The 19196-nt window shown below is 36.6% G+C and overlaps 1 protein-coding gene across 8 annotated transcripts in view; it reads left to right on the top strand.

Moving 5' to 3' along the window:
• The window catches only part of Nrg3 (neuregulin 3), a 985750-nt gene that overhangs the window by 872960 nt on the left and 93594 nt on the right, over positions 1 to 19196 (top strand). For 5 of the 8 annotated variants that reach the window (XM_026780001.1, XM_026780006.1, XM_026780003.1 and 2 more), the window contains exon 4: positions 7400 to 7426. In XM_026780001.1, coding sequence (XP_026635802.1) covers positions 7400 to 7426 — 27 coding nt within the window. The remainder of the gene's footprint in view (positions 1 to 7399; positions 7427 to 19196) is intronic. The other 3 variants (XM_026780002.1, XM_026780008.1, XM_026780005.1) reach the window with 1 other exon arrangement.

Raw genomic sequence — 19196 nt, forward strand, 5'->3', positions numbered from 1 at the left:
CTGCTCATGCACCTATAATCTATACTATATGGCAGTTTGTGCTGTTCTTTCTACCCGGAGATCAAATTCACTTTGTCAGGCCTGAGGGCAAGTGCCTTTACCCATTGAGCCATCTCAATAGTCCTTGAAGCCCTGTTTTGAAGCTGTGAAGCAGAATGCTCGCCTTGAGTGTGAACTGCTTGAATATGTGGCCCGGTCTCCATGGCAGCTGCTTCTTCCTTAGCACAAATGAGTCGAGTCGTCTTATTTTGATTGTAAGAAAGTGAAATGAAGGTGTCTGTGCCCAACAAGGATCAACAACAGAGTTTTTTAGAAAGGAAAATAAAGAGGTCACGCTCTGTGACAAGGGCCCAGAAAAGGAGAGCGGAGTCCTGTACTTTTCCAGAGAGTGGCTTTGCCTTTTCGGTGATTGATGACCTGTCTGTGGGGATGCTGGCTGCCATAATGGTGTCATGGCCTCTTCCCAACGGTGGAAAATGCTGTTAGTCCCAGTGTGGTGGAGGTGAGCAAGGTCTGTGCTTACTGAGCTGACACAACCAAAGCCAGTCCTCCAGCTCACACTCGTGATGCAGGGTGTGTGCAGTGATGCATTGCTTACTTTGCAATTATAAAAGTGGTCCTAGAAAAGACAGAAGAAAACTTACCAGTGGCTGCTTCTTAGAAGTAGGGATCAAAGTTTCCATTTTTAATATTAATTTTTGTACTTATTTAAGAATTTCATTCATAAGCAGGCATAAATTCTATGGTAAAATGTACAGGCACTGGTGAAAATTAAATCATATGCCTGCCGAGGTAGCAAAGGAAGCATTGAGATTGAAATATGACCTACATTCAAATCCTAATGCTTCCACTGATTAGCTCGAATGGTGATAACTTGCCTTTCCCTCTAATGCTGGGTGACAGGACTGAACTGAGCTCCTAGGCAAAAGACTTCCCCAGTTTCTCCTTGCAGGAGCATGCTTCTCCCTTTAAGAGATCCCTGTCTATCCATCTCCACTCTTGCTGTAGGACCTGACAGGTGGGATTCAGGTTTGCTTGTTACTCTGCCTCCTGCCACTGCCTTTTCTCTGTGACATCTTAGAGTCTCTTTCCCATAATGACACAGCTGTATGCCCTGGCAGCATTGGCAAACACAGTTTGCCTGTGTATTAACCCCTTGGCTTTATTAAAGATATGTAATTAGAAGTCCCACATATTACTTTCTAGACTGAAGAAGTTATAGCTGGGGTGCCTCTACTTGCTGCTACTGCTTTCTTCCTTAATCAGAAATGTCTGATTCCATCTCCTCCTTCCCTAGTTTGCCTGTTTTGTTGTATTAAATGTGGACATGCTTGACACTGTTTCAATAAATGATCTTGTCACTTGGTCTATAATCTCAGTTTGGGGCTAGGAGCATGTGTGAGCAAACTAATATATCACGAGGCACCCAAATATCCTATAAAAGAGATTCTAGAAATTTCCAGAGACATGAACTGCTCTCAAATGTTCAGGATCGCAAATCCTATTTCATCTTCTCTGTCCCAATGGACTATTTGTTCCTGGAGTGTCACAAGAGAAAAGTCATGTGACACAGATCTGGGAGGGAACCTACAGAGTGACAGACTACAGTAGCATTATGAAGAGAAGCACTGTGCAACAGGCATGTTTTGTAATTGAGTGGGTGGTTTGCTCACACTGCCATGACGAGTTTTTCCTACAGCAGCTGGCAGAGATCATTAGAACCATGGGCACTCCCAGACAACACTACCCTTCTGCCAAGTGGGAAAGCTACTGAACAATCACAGGGACTATGTATCACACACATCAAAAAGTGCTTTGAGGGCTCCTGCCATGGAGAAGCCACTGAACCTTAAACCAAATGTTGTAATTTTTTAAACTTGTTTTTTACATTTATTAGTGTGTGTGCATGTGTATGTGTATGTGTGTGTATGGGCGGGGGCAAGCCCTGTCCAAAACAGTGTGCATGGGGAAAAGGGAAGGAAGGGGGAGAGGAGTTTGGGGGAGAGGGAGAAGGGTGGGAGGAGGGGGAGGGAAATGGGAGGCTGGGAGGAGGCGGATACTTTTTTTCCTTTTCTCAATAAAAAAAAAAAAAAGAACCACTTAAGCAGCGAGTTCTTTCCTTCCTTCCACCGTGTGTGTTCTGAGAGTCAAACTAAGGCTGTCAGACTTGCTAAGAAGAGCCTTTACCAGTTGAGCCTTCTCATTAGCCCCAATATTTTAACTTTATAAACCAGAGATCACTATTTTTATGTAAATTTCTTTTCTACTTTCCATGGAACGAAGATTTAAACAAACACCGGAAGGAAAATTCTGTGACAATGGCACATAGTTTCATTGCTTCTGATTCTGTGCTAAGACTGAAGCCTGAGTCAGTGTGACATTGTCTCGGTACTGCACCACAGGGCCTTACTCACCCTAGTTTAGCTAACAACATGTTCCATTGCATCTGGAGGCTGGAATTAAGTCAAATACTGTTGTTGCTTTTCTTCAGCCTGTCTACTTTGGAAGGTTGGGCAGCTGTGCTTAACATATCAGTATATAAAATTCTGAGTTACTCCAGAGGCTTTTGTGGTTTTTTTTATACTTATATATTTGTGTATGCATGTATGTGTACTTGTGTGTGTATGTGTGGGTATATGTTGAGGTCAGAGAACAATTTACAGGAGTAGGTTCTTTTTTTCTGTTGTTTCGGAGGATCAAAGGCAAGTCTTTAGGAGGGACAGTAAGTGTCTCTACTCACTTTGATGGTTAGCTTTTTTTCAACATGATACAATCTAGAATTACCATGGAAAGGATTGCTAAGAGAGATTGTTTAGATTGAGTTGGCCTGTTGGCATGTCAGTGAGGGATTATGTGTTAATTGAGGGTGGTTCAGAATGGTTGGCATCACTCTCTGGGAAGGCCATTCTGAGTTATATGTAGGGAGAAATGGAGCTGCTCATCCACTTTCTTTGTTCTTCACTGTGGATAAATGTGATGAGTTCTCTCAAGTTCCCGCCTCTGTAACTTCCCTATCATGATGGATTGCAGCAGGGAAGTTTGAGCTGAACAAACCCTTTTTTCCCTTCAGTTGTGTTGCTAGGGTTCTTTATCCCCGCAGTTGGAAAAAAAGCTAAAACACCCGCTGAGGAATCCTGCTGTCCCTGCTCAAAAGGATTCGAGGTAGTTTCAGACATGCGCACCTTAAATTTCAGTTAGTGGGAAAAAATTTCTCGTATCTGTGCCATACGATGACAGTTATTAATAGCAGTGCCTGATACCTGATGATTCCGATCAGCTACATTTTCAGCATTCTATCTAGATAAAAAATAAAAGGTAATATATAAAGAAAGGAAAATATGTGGATCGCAATTCATTGAAGTTTCTTTTTCTGAATCATGGGTGTCTTTTAACACATCACATTACAAACTAAGAATAAATAATTTTGGTCAAAGGTAGATGTATACGGGCAAGAATTTTACAAATTTCTCAATGCATTTGCCCTGAGGGACTGTGTTTCCATCACTTGTTTATGACCTAAGTCATTGAAATCATTGAGTTCTATAGAAGATTTGTTGGTATCTGTTAAATATTACTCTACATTTAAGATTATTTGGCTTAATTTTGACAGATTTTTCTAACAAAATTCTTTAGCACCTGCAGTATATAAAAATAACCAAATTAGCCTCATCTTACAGGAATTTCCTTGGTAACTAATGAGGAAATATTAATAGTATGCTCGTTTTGCTCCTCGGTGTCAGGAAACAGTTGTCTTCCTTTCTACCCCCCTCAACCAGTTCATCTTTGGCCTCCCATCAATAAACAGGTAAGTAAGTGGTACTTCAGTGGTGCCTGAGGACGCTTGAAAACAATTTACTCTTTTAAGTGGATTAAATAATTCATCCCAGAATGTCTCATTCCTTAATGACATTGCAAAAATTAGCTATTTCTTCAGAGGGAGGTCATTTAAAACCTGGATAATGAAGGCTGAGAGTCAGGCTACCTGGGCTCAATGGCAGTCCCTCTCATTTATAGGCGTTATGACTGGGGAATGATATTTCCGCCCTCTGTGTGGCTGTATGCCCTTTTACTGTGGGCAAGGTTGGCAGTTTAGGAGTTGCTGTCAGAGTATCTCATCCTTACATTATTTCCTAGAGCAGTTAGTTTAGGGTAAAAGTCAGCCACTCTGGAACAATGCTAAGGGTATGAATATTCTAAAGAAAAGTTAAGGGGAGGGGGAGGGAAATGGAAGGAGGGGAGGAGGTGGAAATTTTTAATTAAAAATAAATAAATAAGCCGGGCGATGGTGGTGCACGCCTTTAATCCCAGCACTCGGGAGGCAGAGGCAGGTGGATCTCTGTGAGTTCGAGACCAGCCTGGTCTACAGAGCGAGTTCCAGGACAGGCTCCAAAGCCACAGAGAAACCCTGTCTCGAAAAAATAAATAAATAAATAAATAAATAAATAAATAAATAAATAAATAAACAAATAAATAAAAAGAAAAAAGTTAATGGAGGAGCTAAAAAGCTTAAATTGTAGACTTGCATACATTCTTCAGGGGAAAGCAGATGGCTTTCGCTTGAGCCATGTGCCAATTGCTTCACCCTAAGGTCTGAGGAGTTCTTGGTACTCAGTGGTTTGAGTGAATGAAGAAATGAACTATGAATTGATTTCTTCTCACTCACATCCTCTTGATGTTTTCCTTCAGGCCGGAACATTTTCAGGCAAGCTGTTTGCCTTGAGAAACAATCAGCATAGGCTTCTGAGAAACGCTGTGGTTTATGTTCTGCATGTGACTGAAATAACACAATTAATTGCTTTTCTGTCATCTGTTTTCCATTCATCTTTAACTGTAGAGAAATGCCCAGCAGTGTCTTCAAACTGATAGTGATCACAGGGTTTGGCATCTTTAATACAGTAGTGTGTGGTGAAAGAGCAGGGGGTAGAGAATTTTAAATAAAAAATAATTTTTATTTGTATATTCAGGCTTGTCAGTTTCCATTAAAAAAGGGCATCATAAAAATTAGTAAGCAATTTCCTTTCAATATCCAAGACCATAGATAGCACTTTGCTGGAAAATCTGCAAATTACAACCCTAGCAACTTTTATATTAAGAGAGATTTACTTCATCAAGACTCCTATTTATCTTTTTCAGTGTTTGAATAATTTTTAGTTGTGATGTTTGTCCGTGCTGCTGGTCAGGAGTTTGTTATGCTTGTAAAGTACGTAAATTGACTTCCAATGCATCAACAAGGCTCACTTCTTAGCTCGGTCTACAACGTCAAGAAGACTGGTCACCTAGATTCCTAGTCACAAACATAGGTAGAACAGAGCGTCGTGGAAGAATGGAGACTGGCTCTCTGTTATGTTCTAGCCAGCAGGATAGACTCAGGGTCAGTGTTCATTCATGGAAGCTTTACCAGGAAGATCTTTTTAAATGAAATTGAGGCTAGAGTACTCCCAACTTGAGGTTTATGCTTGTGAATATCTGTAGCCCATTCCTGGAGAGTCTATGCCTCTGGATATCTCTGGTTTACTCCTTGAGGGCCTCTCTGCCTGTCAGCTATGGTCCACTATTTGAGGACATTGTCTCTGAAGACCTGTGGTCCACATGAGAGCCTCTGCTTGCTGATTTCCAAATATTCCTGGCTTTTGTTTCTTTTTGTTTGTGTGCAAATGACAAATTGTATCATTTGCTGTCTTTTGAATTACCTTACCATAATTTCATGAGAGCTAATCTCAGTTGAACCTCATTTTAAAATTCTATATATCCAGTATCTCTTCCATGTTTCTGGAGCACACAGTTGGGGGCTCCTTGTCTGCAAAAGAACATAACCTTGCACTTGTCACTTTTCCTCCTAAATTGCGTTCTTTGCATAGCAACTTCTGTCCCTCCAAGAAACAGATTCTCCGCTTCTGAATTCTCCCATTATTGCAGATTTTCAGTATGGCACTTACTAAGAGAGGGATGGCCAGAATTTTACTCTGTGGTCTCCTGCTGATGATGCTAGAATTCACTCAGAAAAAAATGCTGTCTTTTCACAAAAATGAACAGATAATTAGGAAAGTACATATCAATGCAGCCCAAGCAGTGAAACACTTGCCAATAGGAGAGAGGGAGAAACCCACACTTTAGAAATACCATTGCTATCTTTCTTCATCAAAGTAGACATTTTGTAATTCACATGAATTTTAATCACTTCAACTGAACCGCCGGCAAATTGAACTGATGCGGAATGTAGAGGTTGCTTGTAGTTGATGGGAGGGGACCTGGGACATGAGAAGACATAGTCTCTGACTGGTGGGATGGAAGAGCCAAAAAAAAAAAACAGTGATGGCACAACCTCATGAACTTAATTTGTACCAAATTAAGTAACTAAAATGAATTAAGTACTTGAAATTACCGAAATGTCAAAAGTGTGTTTTATATGTGTGTATCCATACTTGTACTAATATTAATGAGCAACTATCATATGTTTTCTGAAAAGAAATGCTTATTTACTAAATCCCTAAAATGAGATCAGCAATTGGATTTGGAAATAAATATAGTTTCAGCAATAGTTTTTTCCCCTTATCCTCATTCCAGACAAATAGTTGTGTAATGAATGAAACCATCATTTAGTCATCTGTTGAATTTACAGAGTGAATGAGTACATAACTGTACAATTAAAAGAAAGAAGGCGCTATTTAAGTAAATAGGCCTGGATGAGTTGATTAGTCTTCTGCATACAGGCAGTCTAGCTTTTCAAGACTGTCTGTGTCTGTGGGCACACAAGACAGAGGATGATGCTTCTGCCATTTGTTTTTGATCTGACGACAGGTCAAGTCAAGGAGTCATGTGGCTTGTGTTTCAGGTACATGCATTTATGCATTCAATCTACCCAGGACTTTGTGACCATTGTAAGATCTTTAGTTTTGCCACTGCACAGTGGTCCCATATAACATGTCCAAGAAAGAAGTCTACTGTCATCAATTCGTGTGTATGAATGTGAAGAACATGCACTATAGCCTTTGATAGCCTGGTTAGGGCTTTGCCTTTTTTGTTAATGTGGAGGTCCAAATAAATTTATGTTGAACAAAGATGTAATCTACAAAAAAATATGGTGGATTTTGAAAATATTTTTACAAGGAATTCTTTGATCCCCTTCTCCCATTTGGTATATTTTATTATTTATGCATTGTATTTCCACTAAAATGCCTAGTAACAATTTATAAACTTTGTGGAAATAAATATTAAAGACAATACCAAGAACTGATACTGTTGACTGTCTAAAAGTTACATCTCAAAGCTAACATAGTTAAAGTAGAGACATATCCTGTGTCTTGGAATGATGTTCTAACAAGCATTGATATCCTTGTTTGGATTTTTCTAACCCATTTCTCTTTCTGTTTCCCTTCTTTCCATGCTGACTTTGATGTAGCAGACCACTTGGGGATTGAATTTATGGGTAAGACAAAACAATTTGTTCCTTAAGTATTCTGAGATCACTCTGATACTCTACACATTGTTCTCTTTCTCTATTTGATTGTAATCAAAATTATTCATTATCATTCACTATTTGTATTAAAAAAAAAAACCTTTAGTTCACTTCACATTTGGGAAAGGCTCATTATAGAAGTCTTAGCTACATATCCAGAAGATGATGTGATGCTCAGCATTTCTAAAATTCCACAGAAATAGGATTTGCCTGTAGGCTTTGATAGTTTCTTCTCATTCTTCCATTTACTTATCTGTCAAATAAGGGTGCTAACAGTTCCTACTTTATATATATAAAAACTGCTTAGCACAGTATTTCAACATGGAAAACATGCATGATAATGATAGATAACAACATTTTAAAAAGCTATATATATCATTGTTTTCTGCTCAAATCCTTTTCTTCTTACAAGCTGGCTTTGTTGGTACATTTTAGCATCAATAATAATTTGTATTGTAGACATATATACATTTACATTAACAAGATTGAAATAATTCTTGTAATATTGCTAATTAATGACAATTTTTTTAAAAAAAAATATTAGCTGTCTTCAAGGGACTTTACTTTCTATAGTCATAGAATATTTCTTTAAAAATTGAAGTACTTCTGAGTCTATTACAAGTTAAATAAGATATATGCTATGAAACTCAATATGAAAAGATAATTAGTAGCTAAGAGTTAGCTAAATTGAAAAACTTATAATTGAGCCGGAGTTCTTCGAGTTCTGCCTGTTTGGATTGTAACCTCCAGATTTTTTCCTCCTTTGTAATGTAGACAAGAATACTAGTTTCACATGTGTATGTGGATTGTGAAATTTCAGACGAATTCACTTATACTCCTGCATCCCCTCTCCCACTCATTCTGATGATCCTCAACCAGTCTCAGTCAGCAGAAAAGAAGGCAATTACTAGGCTGGACAGAGTTTAGAGTTTAGTAACTTATGATAAAAATTGCACATAACTTAATTCTACTTAGGCAAAATTATATTAGCCTGGAGTCATGGGATGCAAGAACTATAGGGAAAGCTGTTATGTATTTAGAATGTGATACCAACAAACATTTGAAGTGAGATAATGATGAAGGATAGATACACTGGAAGCTCTTCAAAGATGAGAGTAAATGTCACTGTTTGTGTTCTTAGTTATGAGATATAATGATACTGAGAAAATGATGACAGTGGAGGACATTTATAGAATATGCTTGCGAGATTAGAACCAGAAATGTGAGTTTGGAGTACATTATTTGAGAAAAGATGCCAAGTCAGTTGTTGTGTTTCTGTAAGTTGGAGGGTTATAGATTCGTGGCCTCATTTTTATATCAGAGTTTCTCTTCCTTGTTTCATGACCTGACTCATTAGAACTCTATTACTTGGTTATTTCATCATTGAGACAACAGACACCTCAGTTGCTGCATGTTTAAGCCATTGGTAGATAAACTGGATTCAAACACATGAAGGGCAATGACACTCAGATAATTATTCAATTGAAGTTTGACTTCAACCATGAACTGTGTGGTTAGTATGGAAATATGTTAAGAAAAACTGAAATCAAATAAAGTGCTTGAACAAATTTGTGCCATGAAAAGAGTCAGCTTTCATATTGTTGGATAATGAGTGATTTGAAGAAGGAGTTATGAGACAGGAAAAGTTTCAAATCATGCTTATGAGTGAGGTAACCCAGACCCAAAAAGATGAACATGGGATGTACTCACTCATAATTGGTTTTTAGCCATAAATAAAGGACATTGAGCCTATAATTCATGATCCTAGAGAAGCTAAATAAGAAGGTGAACCTAAACAAAAACATATAGTTATCCTGCTGGATATCAGAAGTAGACAAGATTGCTGGGCAAAAATTGGGAACTGGGGGTGGGGTGGGATGGGGGAAAGGGGAGATGGGGAGAGAAAAGTGAGAAAGGGAGGATGGGGAGAGCTTGGGGGAATGGGATGGTTGGGATAAAGGAAGGATGGATATGGGAGCAGGGAAGTATATATCTTAATTATGGGAGCCATTTTAGGGTTGGCAAGAGCCTTGACTCTAGAGGGGTTCCCAGGGGTCCAGAGAGAAAGTAGCCAAATTGAGCAAAATAAGTAAGCAAACCCAACTGGAGGTCATGGTTTAAGGAGGTATGCTTTATTTCATGTATAAGCAGATATTATTATTGCTCTAGATGAAACAAGGGCTTCAGAATTGAAATAGATAATGTTTATTATATGTAAAATTCTCCAAGACCATAGTTCAATAGACAATAGTGGGATTATTAGCAACTGAATAAAAAAATATTTCCTTGGTGCCTCAGAAAAAGAACACTTTATTGCCAGGGAGTATTCTCTCTTGACCAGGGCATGTGGTTCTGGTCAACATATGAGTATTTTTTCATCTAAGTGATGATTTGGTGGCCTAAGCTGATCTTTCTGGTGGCTTCAATATCTCCCAGGTTACCTCCTCAACTGCTTCTAGCTGTCAACATTGGGACAGAGAACACAGGCTTCCTTAAAACACTTGGTCTGAAATAACTCACATCACTTTTTCTTAATAGTTTGTTCCCTAGAACTTATCAAATAACACCATTATTTCACAAATATTACCGGTAAATGCAACATTAGACTCATTAAAAATTAATAGTCATAGTAATTTCTATCATAATATGAATTGTAGAAATGTGAAAACACTCAGAAGTTTTGGAAGACACAAGGAAAAGTTCCCCAGGAGCCAAGGGTACAGATCCATAACTTTGTAGGTATAAACAATGTTAAAACAGCTTTTAAAAATGCTAAAGGAGAATGGGACTATTCACATAAGATTTGGGTTTTAGTTACAGTAGGAAAAAATAAAGTCAAAAAGAGATTATGATGCTGAGGAATGTTGAAAGATACAGCTGAGAAATTTCCGAGGAGGAAGAGGCTAGAGCTAAGCCATGGGCCAGGAAACAGTAAGCATGGATTGTGTGATAGAGGGTAAGCCATTGAAAGGGGTAAGCAGTCAGCACTCCTCATTCACTAATGATAGCAGGGAATAGGAATCAATGACATGGGTTTATGGCCCTCAACATCATTTGAGAAAAGTGAGCACTAGGCCTCATGGATAAAGAAATTTGTTCCACTGGGCTGTGGGGATTTCAGGGTCTAAGAATGGCTGTTTCAAGGCTGTTGAGCAGAACACCTGTACCCCTAGGAATCACCACACAACTGCTGGTAAGGCTGGAGATTTTTAGATCCCAGAAGCAAAGTGACGAGACAGCAAATGAAATTGCTACACAAGATGTTAATTATCTCTGTTGAAAGAAATAGACCAGTTTCCATCTTATCAGGACACTTCTAGCATTCCTGATATGTATAGCACAGTGGAACTAAGAGGTGTGCTGAAAAGTCTAAGTGAGAACTCATTTATAGAGTGCAATTCTTAGTCCAGGTAAAATTGTACTTTACTGTGTAGTTCATCTGTATGTCACTCGAGCGTAAGGTTATAGCAAGTCTTGCAAAAATTAGAGTCAAATCATAGGTCTAAAGTCTTATAGGGACTGAGTTCGCAGTGTGTGACTATTTGTCTCCTGAAATGATACCACCTTGGAGAGAAGGGTTTGACTAGTAAAATGGAGCTGGGGCAATACCTGGTACGTAGGTATACATTGCCAACTGTCAAGGGATAGTTCAGAGCAGTGCGTGGGGTTTACACAATTAGGGATATACTGTTTCAATTACCTTCCTTGCCCACTTATACCCTTTGCTGAATCAAAATATGTAAAGTGTTGTTTGTGACTTTGCAAGCAAACATTTTGAATTTAATCTGTGATTACAGAATTGATGTGGGTAAAATGTCTTGAAGATGGTTATTGAATTATTACATTATTAAATCATCTATAGATGAGAATTTCATACGAAAATGGTAGAGTACAGAAAATTTTTATGAATTTTATCAGGTCAGTTTGATGGGCGGATAATTTATACCAATTTTGTTCACATGTGTGTATAAGAGGGTGGATGAACTATTTAAATGGAGCTTACTTTTACATTAAAGTTCAAGCAAAATGTAGTAGAAAATTCCAAGCTTTCCTGTCTATCTCTCACATGTGCAAAGCCTCCCAGTTTTTTCAGTTTCCCACCAAAGAAGCTTATGTTACCCCTAAATCACCCACATATGCCTTTACTTTTCCCAACCCTTGACAGTCACCAACCTTTTTATCATTATTATAGTTTTGCCTTTTTCAAAGTGTCAAGATGTTGGAATGTAACCACCCTCTATACTGAGAGTAAGCTTCACTGCCTTTTTACTGTCATAATAGTTCAGCAAAATTACTAGTGTGTGATGTGAATATTTGTCAAGAGACATCAACACCTCCATGTCTTTTCATGATTTTACAGAAAATCTCTTTTTTATTGCTGAACAGTCTTTCAGTGTTCAAATGTTTCAGTTTGCATATCTCTTTGACTTCACAAGACTCATCTGGTTGTTTTCCAGATTTAAGAATTCTCGATATAATTTTATGATAAGCAGCCACATGTATCGATATAAACTTTCATTCTTGGTGGATCATATGGTAAGGATACATTGTTCTATAAGAAATTGTTTCACTCTCTTGTATAGTGTCTATACCACAGTGCATTTCCATCAGTAATATAGGAGCGGAATTGTTGGTCCACATCCTCGCCAGGACTTAACCCTGAGAGCATTCTGGATTCCAACATTTCTAGGAGGTATGCAGTGCCCCCACAATCTTGCCATTTGCCTTTTGCTGACATTTAATGAGGAGCATTTTTTACTATGTTAATTTGGCATCTATGAATCCTCTTTGGTAAGGTATGTCACGATCTTTGGTGCAGTTTTGACTGTTTTAGTAAACAAATTTTTAGAGTTCTTTCTATATCTTAGCTAGTAGTGTTTCATCAACTACATCTTTCTTTGGCAATTACTTTCTGTCAAGTAATGGCTCCTCTTACTATTGTCTTGACAGTACACTTCACAGTTAAAAATTAATTTTACTGAACTGTGATGGTTATATAACTTTTTCTTCTGTATAAATAGTGTTCTGTCTAAAGTGTCTTTGACACCTGGTGTTATTCCAGGTTTTTTTTTCCAGTAATGTTACAGCTTTGCATTTTGTATTAAAGAATATGATTCATTTTGAATTAGTTTTTCTGAAGACTAAAGCAAACCTGTCCTGGTGGTTTCATTTGTACGAGACAGCCAGCTGTTTGGACATGACTTGTTGAATATGATATCTTCTCTTCAGTTGACAATATCTCTGTGTGACTGTGTCTGGGCAATCTGTCTTGAAGTCAGGTAGTATCAGCCTTCCAGTTATTATTCTTATTATTTCTGTTGTTGATGCTATAAGATTACTCTACATTTATGATATCATTAGCAAATAAAAAGACATTTTTCTTCCTTTCTAATTTACATGCTTTTATCTCCTTGTCTCACTTGACTGGTCATGAATGGCAGTATCAAACTGAAAAGTCTGTAAGAAGAGCTATGTCTACTTTGTTACTGGACTCAAGTGAAAAGCTTAAATTTCTCGTCAATAAGCATAGCATTAAATGTGAGGTATTTATAAATATTCTTTCTCAAGTTGATGGTGTCATCTCAATTCTTAGTTTTTTAGAGTTTCTAATCATAAATGATCTTTCAAGTATTATCTATCCATGTATAGCTATGATCATGCAATTATTTTCAGTTTATTGAAATGATGATTACATTAATCACTTTTCAATTGTTGAAACAGCCTTGGATACCTAGAGTAATTTCACATGATAATGTTGTCCAATTTTATTTTAATTGATCCTGAGATTTCTGCTTTCTAAAATCTCCAATTTTACTTTGAGTAACATTAATTTACTTTTTAGTTGAGGTACATTGTATTTCACAAAATAATGCAAGCACATGTTTTCACCAATACTCCCAAAGAGTAGGAATATCTGTGTGCCTGTTGATCAGCTTCAAAACCTAAAATCTTCAAAGAGTTAACAAATTCCCATTTTACACCCAGGAACTCCAAACCATATGCTTTAAGATTCTTAACACTATTTAATCACCACATATTTATTTGAGTTACTGTATGTTGGATGTATTGAAGTACCCCAAGATTAAAAAAAAACAAAGCTAAAGCTAAACACAGTAAAGTGATATAATCAGGGCTATAAAATGTTACAAGCAAATTCCAATAAGAGAAAGAAAAGAGGAAGTGATTAAATGCATTTGGAGAGCACTGGGACAGGATCCCAGAACAGAAGGCACTTGAGCAGTAGCCAAATGGGTAAGCTGCATTAATGGAGTCATAGTACAAATTTATACTACTTCTTATTGCTTCCTCATTACTCAGTGCTTGCTATTTCAGGTTCACTCTCGGGGACTAAGGACTGTCTATCGTTAGAGCTGGGGAGAGAAGACCAACTTTACTGAATGTAATTAACCAAAAATCCTTTCTAATTAATTTATTAACTTAAAGGGATACTAATACTATGCAATAATCCATGTCAAATTCAGCGTTTGTGAAGCTGTCAACATTCAGAAAGATTTTTAAATTATATTTATAAATTTTTCTTAATGACACTTGTGGGATTTGTGCCATGAAAAATTAAAAAACAAATACTGATGTGGAAGGCACTGTCATTTACAGCATAATGCCAACTGGAACAACTAGAGCAATAATTTAGACACACATATACAGAATTATGTTTCAAAAATAAAATCATAGAATTGACAAATTATAGAATTAAACAATTAGCTAATTGTTTCTTTAGTTTGATTTAAACCTTGACTATTAATATATTGCTTATTCAAACATTATTAAACATTGTTAATTTTTAAATTTTTTCCTTTTTTCTTTTTTTATGTTATTGATTTTTTTGATCTATACATTTTTTTCTGCTTCTTTCCCTTCCTCTCCCCTCCCCTCTAGCCCTCTCCCATGATCACCAGGCTCCCAATTTACTCAGGAGATCTTGTCCTTTTCTGCTTTCCATGTAGATTAGATTCATAAACATTGTTTATTAATACATTACTAAAATAGAAAAATTTTTAGGATACTATTTCATAAGTGTTTCTCACAATGTGACTACATCAATCTATGGAATTATAGAACTTCTTTGTAAGCCCAAGTCATCATTGGCTTCTATAAAGTCCAGATATTCCTCCATATGTGGTATTTGGCCAATGAACGTATCAAACTGCACACTCTTAGAAGGTTCAATGATGAAAGCACAAGGAAGATTTCTACGTAACAAATACCAAGCTATTTTACTGAGTGCTCAGGTGCAAAACATTTCTCCTGTGTCTACTGGAATTATTTGTTACTCACAAACTTTCTGTCCATGCACTGATGTACTTCGTGTTCTAGGCATCAACAGTGATTGTAGAATAGCAAGTGTAATGCTCTTTGAAAACTTTATCAAAACACAGGGAAAGCTGATTATGTGAAAGGATTTTTATGCAAATCTCTGTTGTGGGAGCTTCGGGCCTGATTTTCGTCACACCCGGCTCCCGCACGGCTAGCTTTACAACAGAAATAACAACACACAAAGTGTATTCTTTTAAACACTGCTTGGTCCATTATATCTAGCCTGTTCTTGGCTAACTCTTGCACCTGGACTAGCCCATTTCTAATAATGTGTGTAGCACCCCAAGGTGCACTTACCGGGAAGATTCTAGCCTATGTCCATCCTGGGTCGGAACGTAATGGAGTCTGCTCCAGAGAGCAGAGCTATTGAGTCTTCTGAGCTCACTTCCTCTTCCTCCCAGCATTCTGTTCTGCCTACTCCACCCACCTAAGGGATGGCCTATCAAAATGGGCCAAGGCAGTTTGTTTATTACCAATGACCTTCCTCCATCAAATCTCTTTCATTCTCATTTAAAAAAATAAAATGAACACTGCTTATTGGTGTTGTTTTGCCTTATTTCAAGTATACCATATTATATTTTATATGGTTTGATTGAGGAAAGCCTGGAGTGATTCTCAGTTTCAAGTTACAGAATTTTAGAAATTCATATTTTAATTAAAGTATTAAATTATAGCAAGTTAATTGATGCATTTTAATCTTAAAATAGAGCATTGAATTTCTGCCAGGAGATAGATGCATAGAATTATGCTACATTTTAATTATTAGTGTTATTTATTTTCATAATTTTAAAATAAACAGATTTGTGACATCAAGTTGACCATATGTTAAGTAGCCTTCTATATCTTTTTTAAAGCACATTTAATGTATTTAGTGGCCACTAAATAAAGCCTCATGAGAATAGGCAGTTTCTAAATCTGCTCAGATGTTATTTAGAACGGTTATAATCTATAGCTACTCTGCATGTTGTAAATGAATCTATATGGTTTTCTTTAGTATATCAGTTTTACAGGGGACTCAAGTGAATTAATTTTTTGTTCTAATTTTGAACTATCATTACAAATTTGAAAGTAAGAGTCTTTCTTTCCCTAAATAATACCTGTGAATTAGAATTATTTGGAAACAAAAGGGTCTCCATTAAAAAAATAAAATTGTTAATTATGGACAAACATAATAGGGTGTTTGTAGAAGGGGTATAGACAAAGAGTACAGTTCTACACTTTCCTAGGACCTACGGCAGGTAGATTCAAGAAATCCATATCCTATAAAAGCCTATCTCACAAACCATTATATGTCTACTTCTTGATACTGTCCATCTGTGGAGGATAAGGCTTTCTACTGACAAACAGACTTCTAAGCACACTTCATGTTTGAATACTTGATAAGCTAGCTGTCATTAGTTATTAGCTAATATAAAATATTAACTCCAAATGGCAATCCCTGGGTGGGTGAACACCCGAGAGTAAACAATTGTAGATGAGTGTGGCTAAGCCATTCACCTATAAAATTGATGTATATTTCACAGCAATGTTATTGAAATGAAGCAAAATCATTTATCTAGAAAATAGCATTCCCATTCATCCTGACATACATAGTTTTTCTGTACTCTAGATGACATTATGTAAAATGTACTTGTAGGGTAAGTTGATTTATCCAGAACATGTTATACAAGAAGTTATGAATTTCTTTCCTATTTAGAAAACAAAGTCATTGGAAAGAATGTGGCGATTAAAATGCATGATTTTATTTTGGTTAAAATTCAATATGAACTTATATGTCTACTTTAGCTTGAAACAATTCCTTCCTTGGCTTCAATTTTCTTATCTGAAAAAAGAAAATGAGCAACGGTTATTCCAGTGTTTCTTGAAATTGTTGAAAACACAAAACTATCTTCTAACCTACTTCATTCTGTTCTTTAACTTTCCTTCCCCTAGTTGTCTGTCTGGTTCTTGAGGCGATTCCTCCTCCTGATCTCCTCCATCCCCTCATTATCCTTCTGCCTCACCTCCTCCATCTCTTCATCTGTCTAAAACTCCAACTGATTTTTCCTGCCTCACCATCTCTGCCCCACATACTACATTAAATTTCAACTTCCCCCTTAGCTTTATCTTTTCTTGAGCCCAAGAAAATTTGTCTTGATGGTATTTCTACATGTTCTAAGGTGGTTTTAAATTTTAAAGTATATAATGATCATCATATTCTTAGGGTAGCTCATGTACAGCATTGGCTTGAAAATATTTCAATTTAAAATTCTTTATTGCTCCTCCCACCTTTAATTTTATCTCTACATTTGTAACAATTTTATTACAACACTCAACATGCCCTCTGTCACTTTTTACAACTTGGATTCTAGTGGGAAATTCTATGGTTTTTAAAATATATATTTGAATTGAATTTTTTGGTATTAAATTTTCTTGGGATTTAAATTTTATTTTCCTTTTTTATGCTACTTGTCTATATTGTAAAAATGCATAATAATATTTTACATATGAACCTTTTAAATACTCTTGAAATATATTATAGAGTGTTTGCCTCACATATACTTATATTTTTTCGGATGTACTCTTTAGCCAAAAAAGAAATATCCCTGACTCACAATTAGAAACTGGATTGCAGGTGGACCAGATTAAGAACTGGGATTGGTCTGCACTCCCACAGGAGACCATGCTGAGGGATGAGGTATATGCTGATACTGGAGACCATGTGGATATCTGTGGCTCAAAATGTCACCAGAAACCATTGGTAGTCCATGGTCTGCTCTTGCTGGGTATGAAGGGCAAGAAAGCTACTTTTGTGGGTATTGATGACTGCATATGTACAGTTGAGAAGGAGGGATGTGGTGATATAGGCCTTACCCCAACCTTACTCCCCACAAAAGATGTAACAACCTAGAAAGAAAGCCATTGAAAATAACTCTTAAAAATTGTGATAAGGATTCTGAGGTGTGGGTCTCCATGGTGGATAGCTTCTGGCAGGGGTATGGATGGGGAAAGACTCAGTTTTTTTTTTTTTTGTTTTTGAGGATTGACCACTGGGAGTTTGAGCATGCTCTGGTATGTGTGGGTATCCTAACTTGGACTTATTTGCTTCTTTGTTTTCTTCTTCTTGAGGGGGATTATGAGGGGCAGAACTGGGAGTACTGGGCGGTGAGTGTGATTGGAGATCATGGCATGGAGTCCCAGAAAATCAATACAAATATTGTATAAAAAGGAAAAGAAGAAGTAAAATAAATAATGGACTGTTTTTGGCCATTATATCCCTAATAATATATTTACCATGATTACTCAAGTAAAATAGAGTACTCTGTACATATTTCTAGCCCTTGCCATTTTAATTTTAGACATTTTTTCTCTCTCATCAGTAGAAAACACTAGTATTGTATGTATTGATTTTAAAAGTAACAGATTTGTTCAGATATTCTGCCCTTCAGAGTTAACATTGATAACTTAGGTTATAGTGAGTGTAGATACTCTTTGGAAATTTTATTTGTTTATAGGATGGGATCACAAATTCACAATGACAGTTGAAAGTTTTAATGCCTTCTATTGATTTGGCATTGTAATAGGAAAATAAAATAGATTCAATAAAATCAGCCCCCACACATGTACCCATGTATAGACACATGCATGTACACATCATTAAAAATAAAATAAACCTTTTAAATATAGATATATAAGTAAATCATGATTTACCATGCATCTTTTGGAGAAATTTTACTGTGTCACTAGATAATGAGTCCCCTAATTAATTTCTGGAAGTGGTTAATATATGGTTTGGTTTAATAATCTTCCATTCAGATGCTAATTCAAGTGTGTGTGTATCTATTGTTTAAAATCACTATACAAACCTTGCTAGGTTGAACTTTCTAGCATGCTCATATATCATGAAGTAAATTTGACATAATCCCTCAATTTCAACATTGTTTCATAGATACATGATTATTTCTCCTATTCCCTATTTTTGTCTTTTTATATATGCTCCAAATTTTCTTTATTCATTTGTGTTTGTTTCCTTTTAATTCTCCTTTGTCTTAGAACTCAAGTCTCATTAGCAACACCTTTCAAACACATGTGCATCAAATCCCTTTGGAGGAAGAGGACTATATTATTGACAAGTGGAAAGCTTTTTTTGTAAAATTCAGATGGGGACATTATGTTTTGAAGCCCTTTCCACCAAATGCACACTACTTCAACTCTATCATTTTAACTTTTCAATTATTCAACTGATGTAGTATGGGACCCACCCAATCAGGAATGGTGGGGTTTAGTTTTGGCATTGACAACAATTCATTAAGAATATTTCTATAGTTATAAGATCATAGCAAATCATTGGTAAGAGGCAACGTGGAGGCCTGCAAGTCTGAAATTTATTCTGAAATTCATCCTCTCCTTCTTTTTTTTTTTTTTT

The sequence above is a fragment of the Microtus ochrogaster genome, chromosome 6, assembly GCF_000317375.1.
Source record: "Microtus ochrogaster isolate Prairie Vole_2 chromosome 6, MicOch1.0, whole genome shotgun sequence".
NCBI classification, from domain to species: Eukaryota; Metazoa; Chordata; class Mammalia; order Rodentia; family Cricetidae; genus Microtus; species Microtus ochrogaster.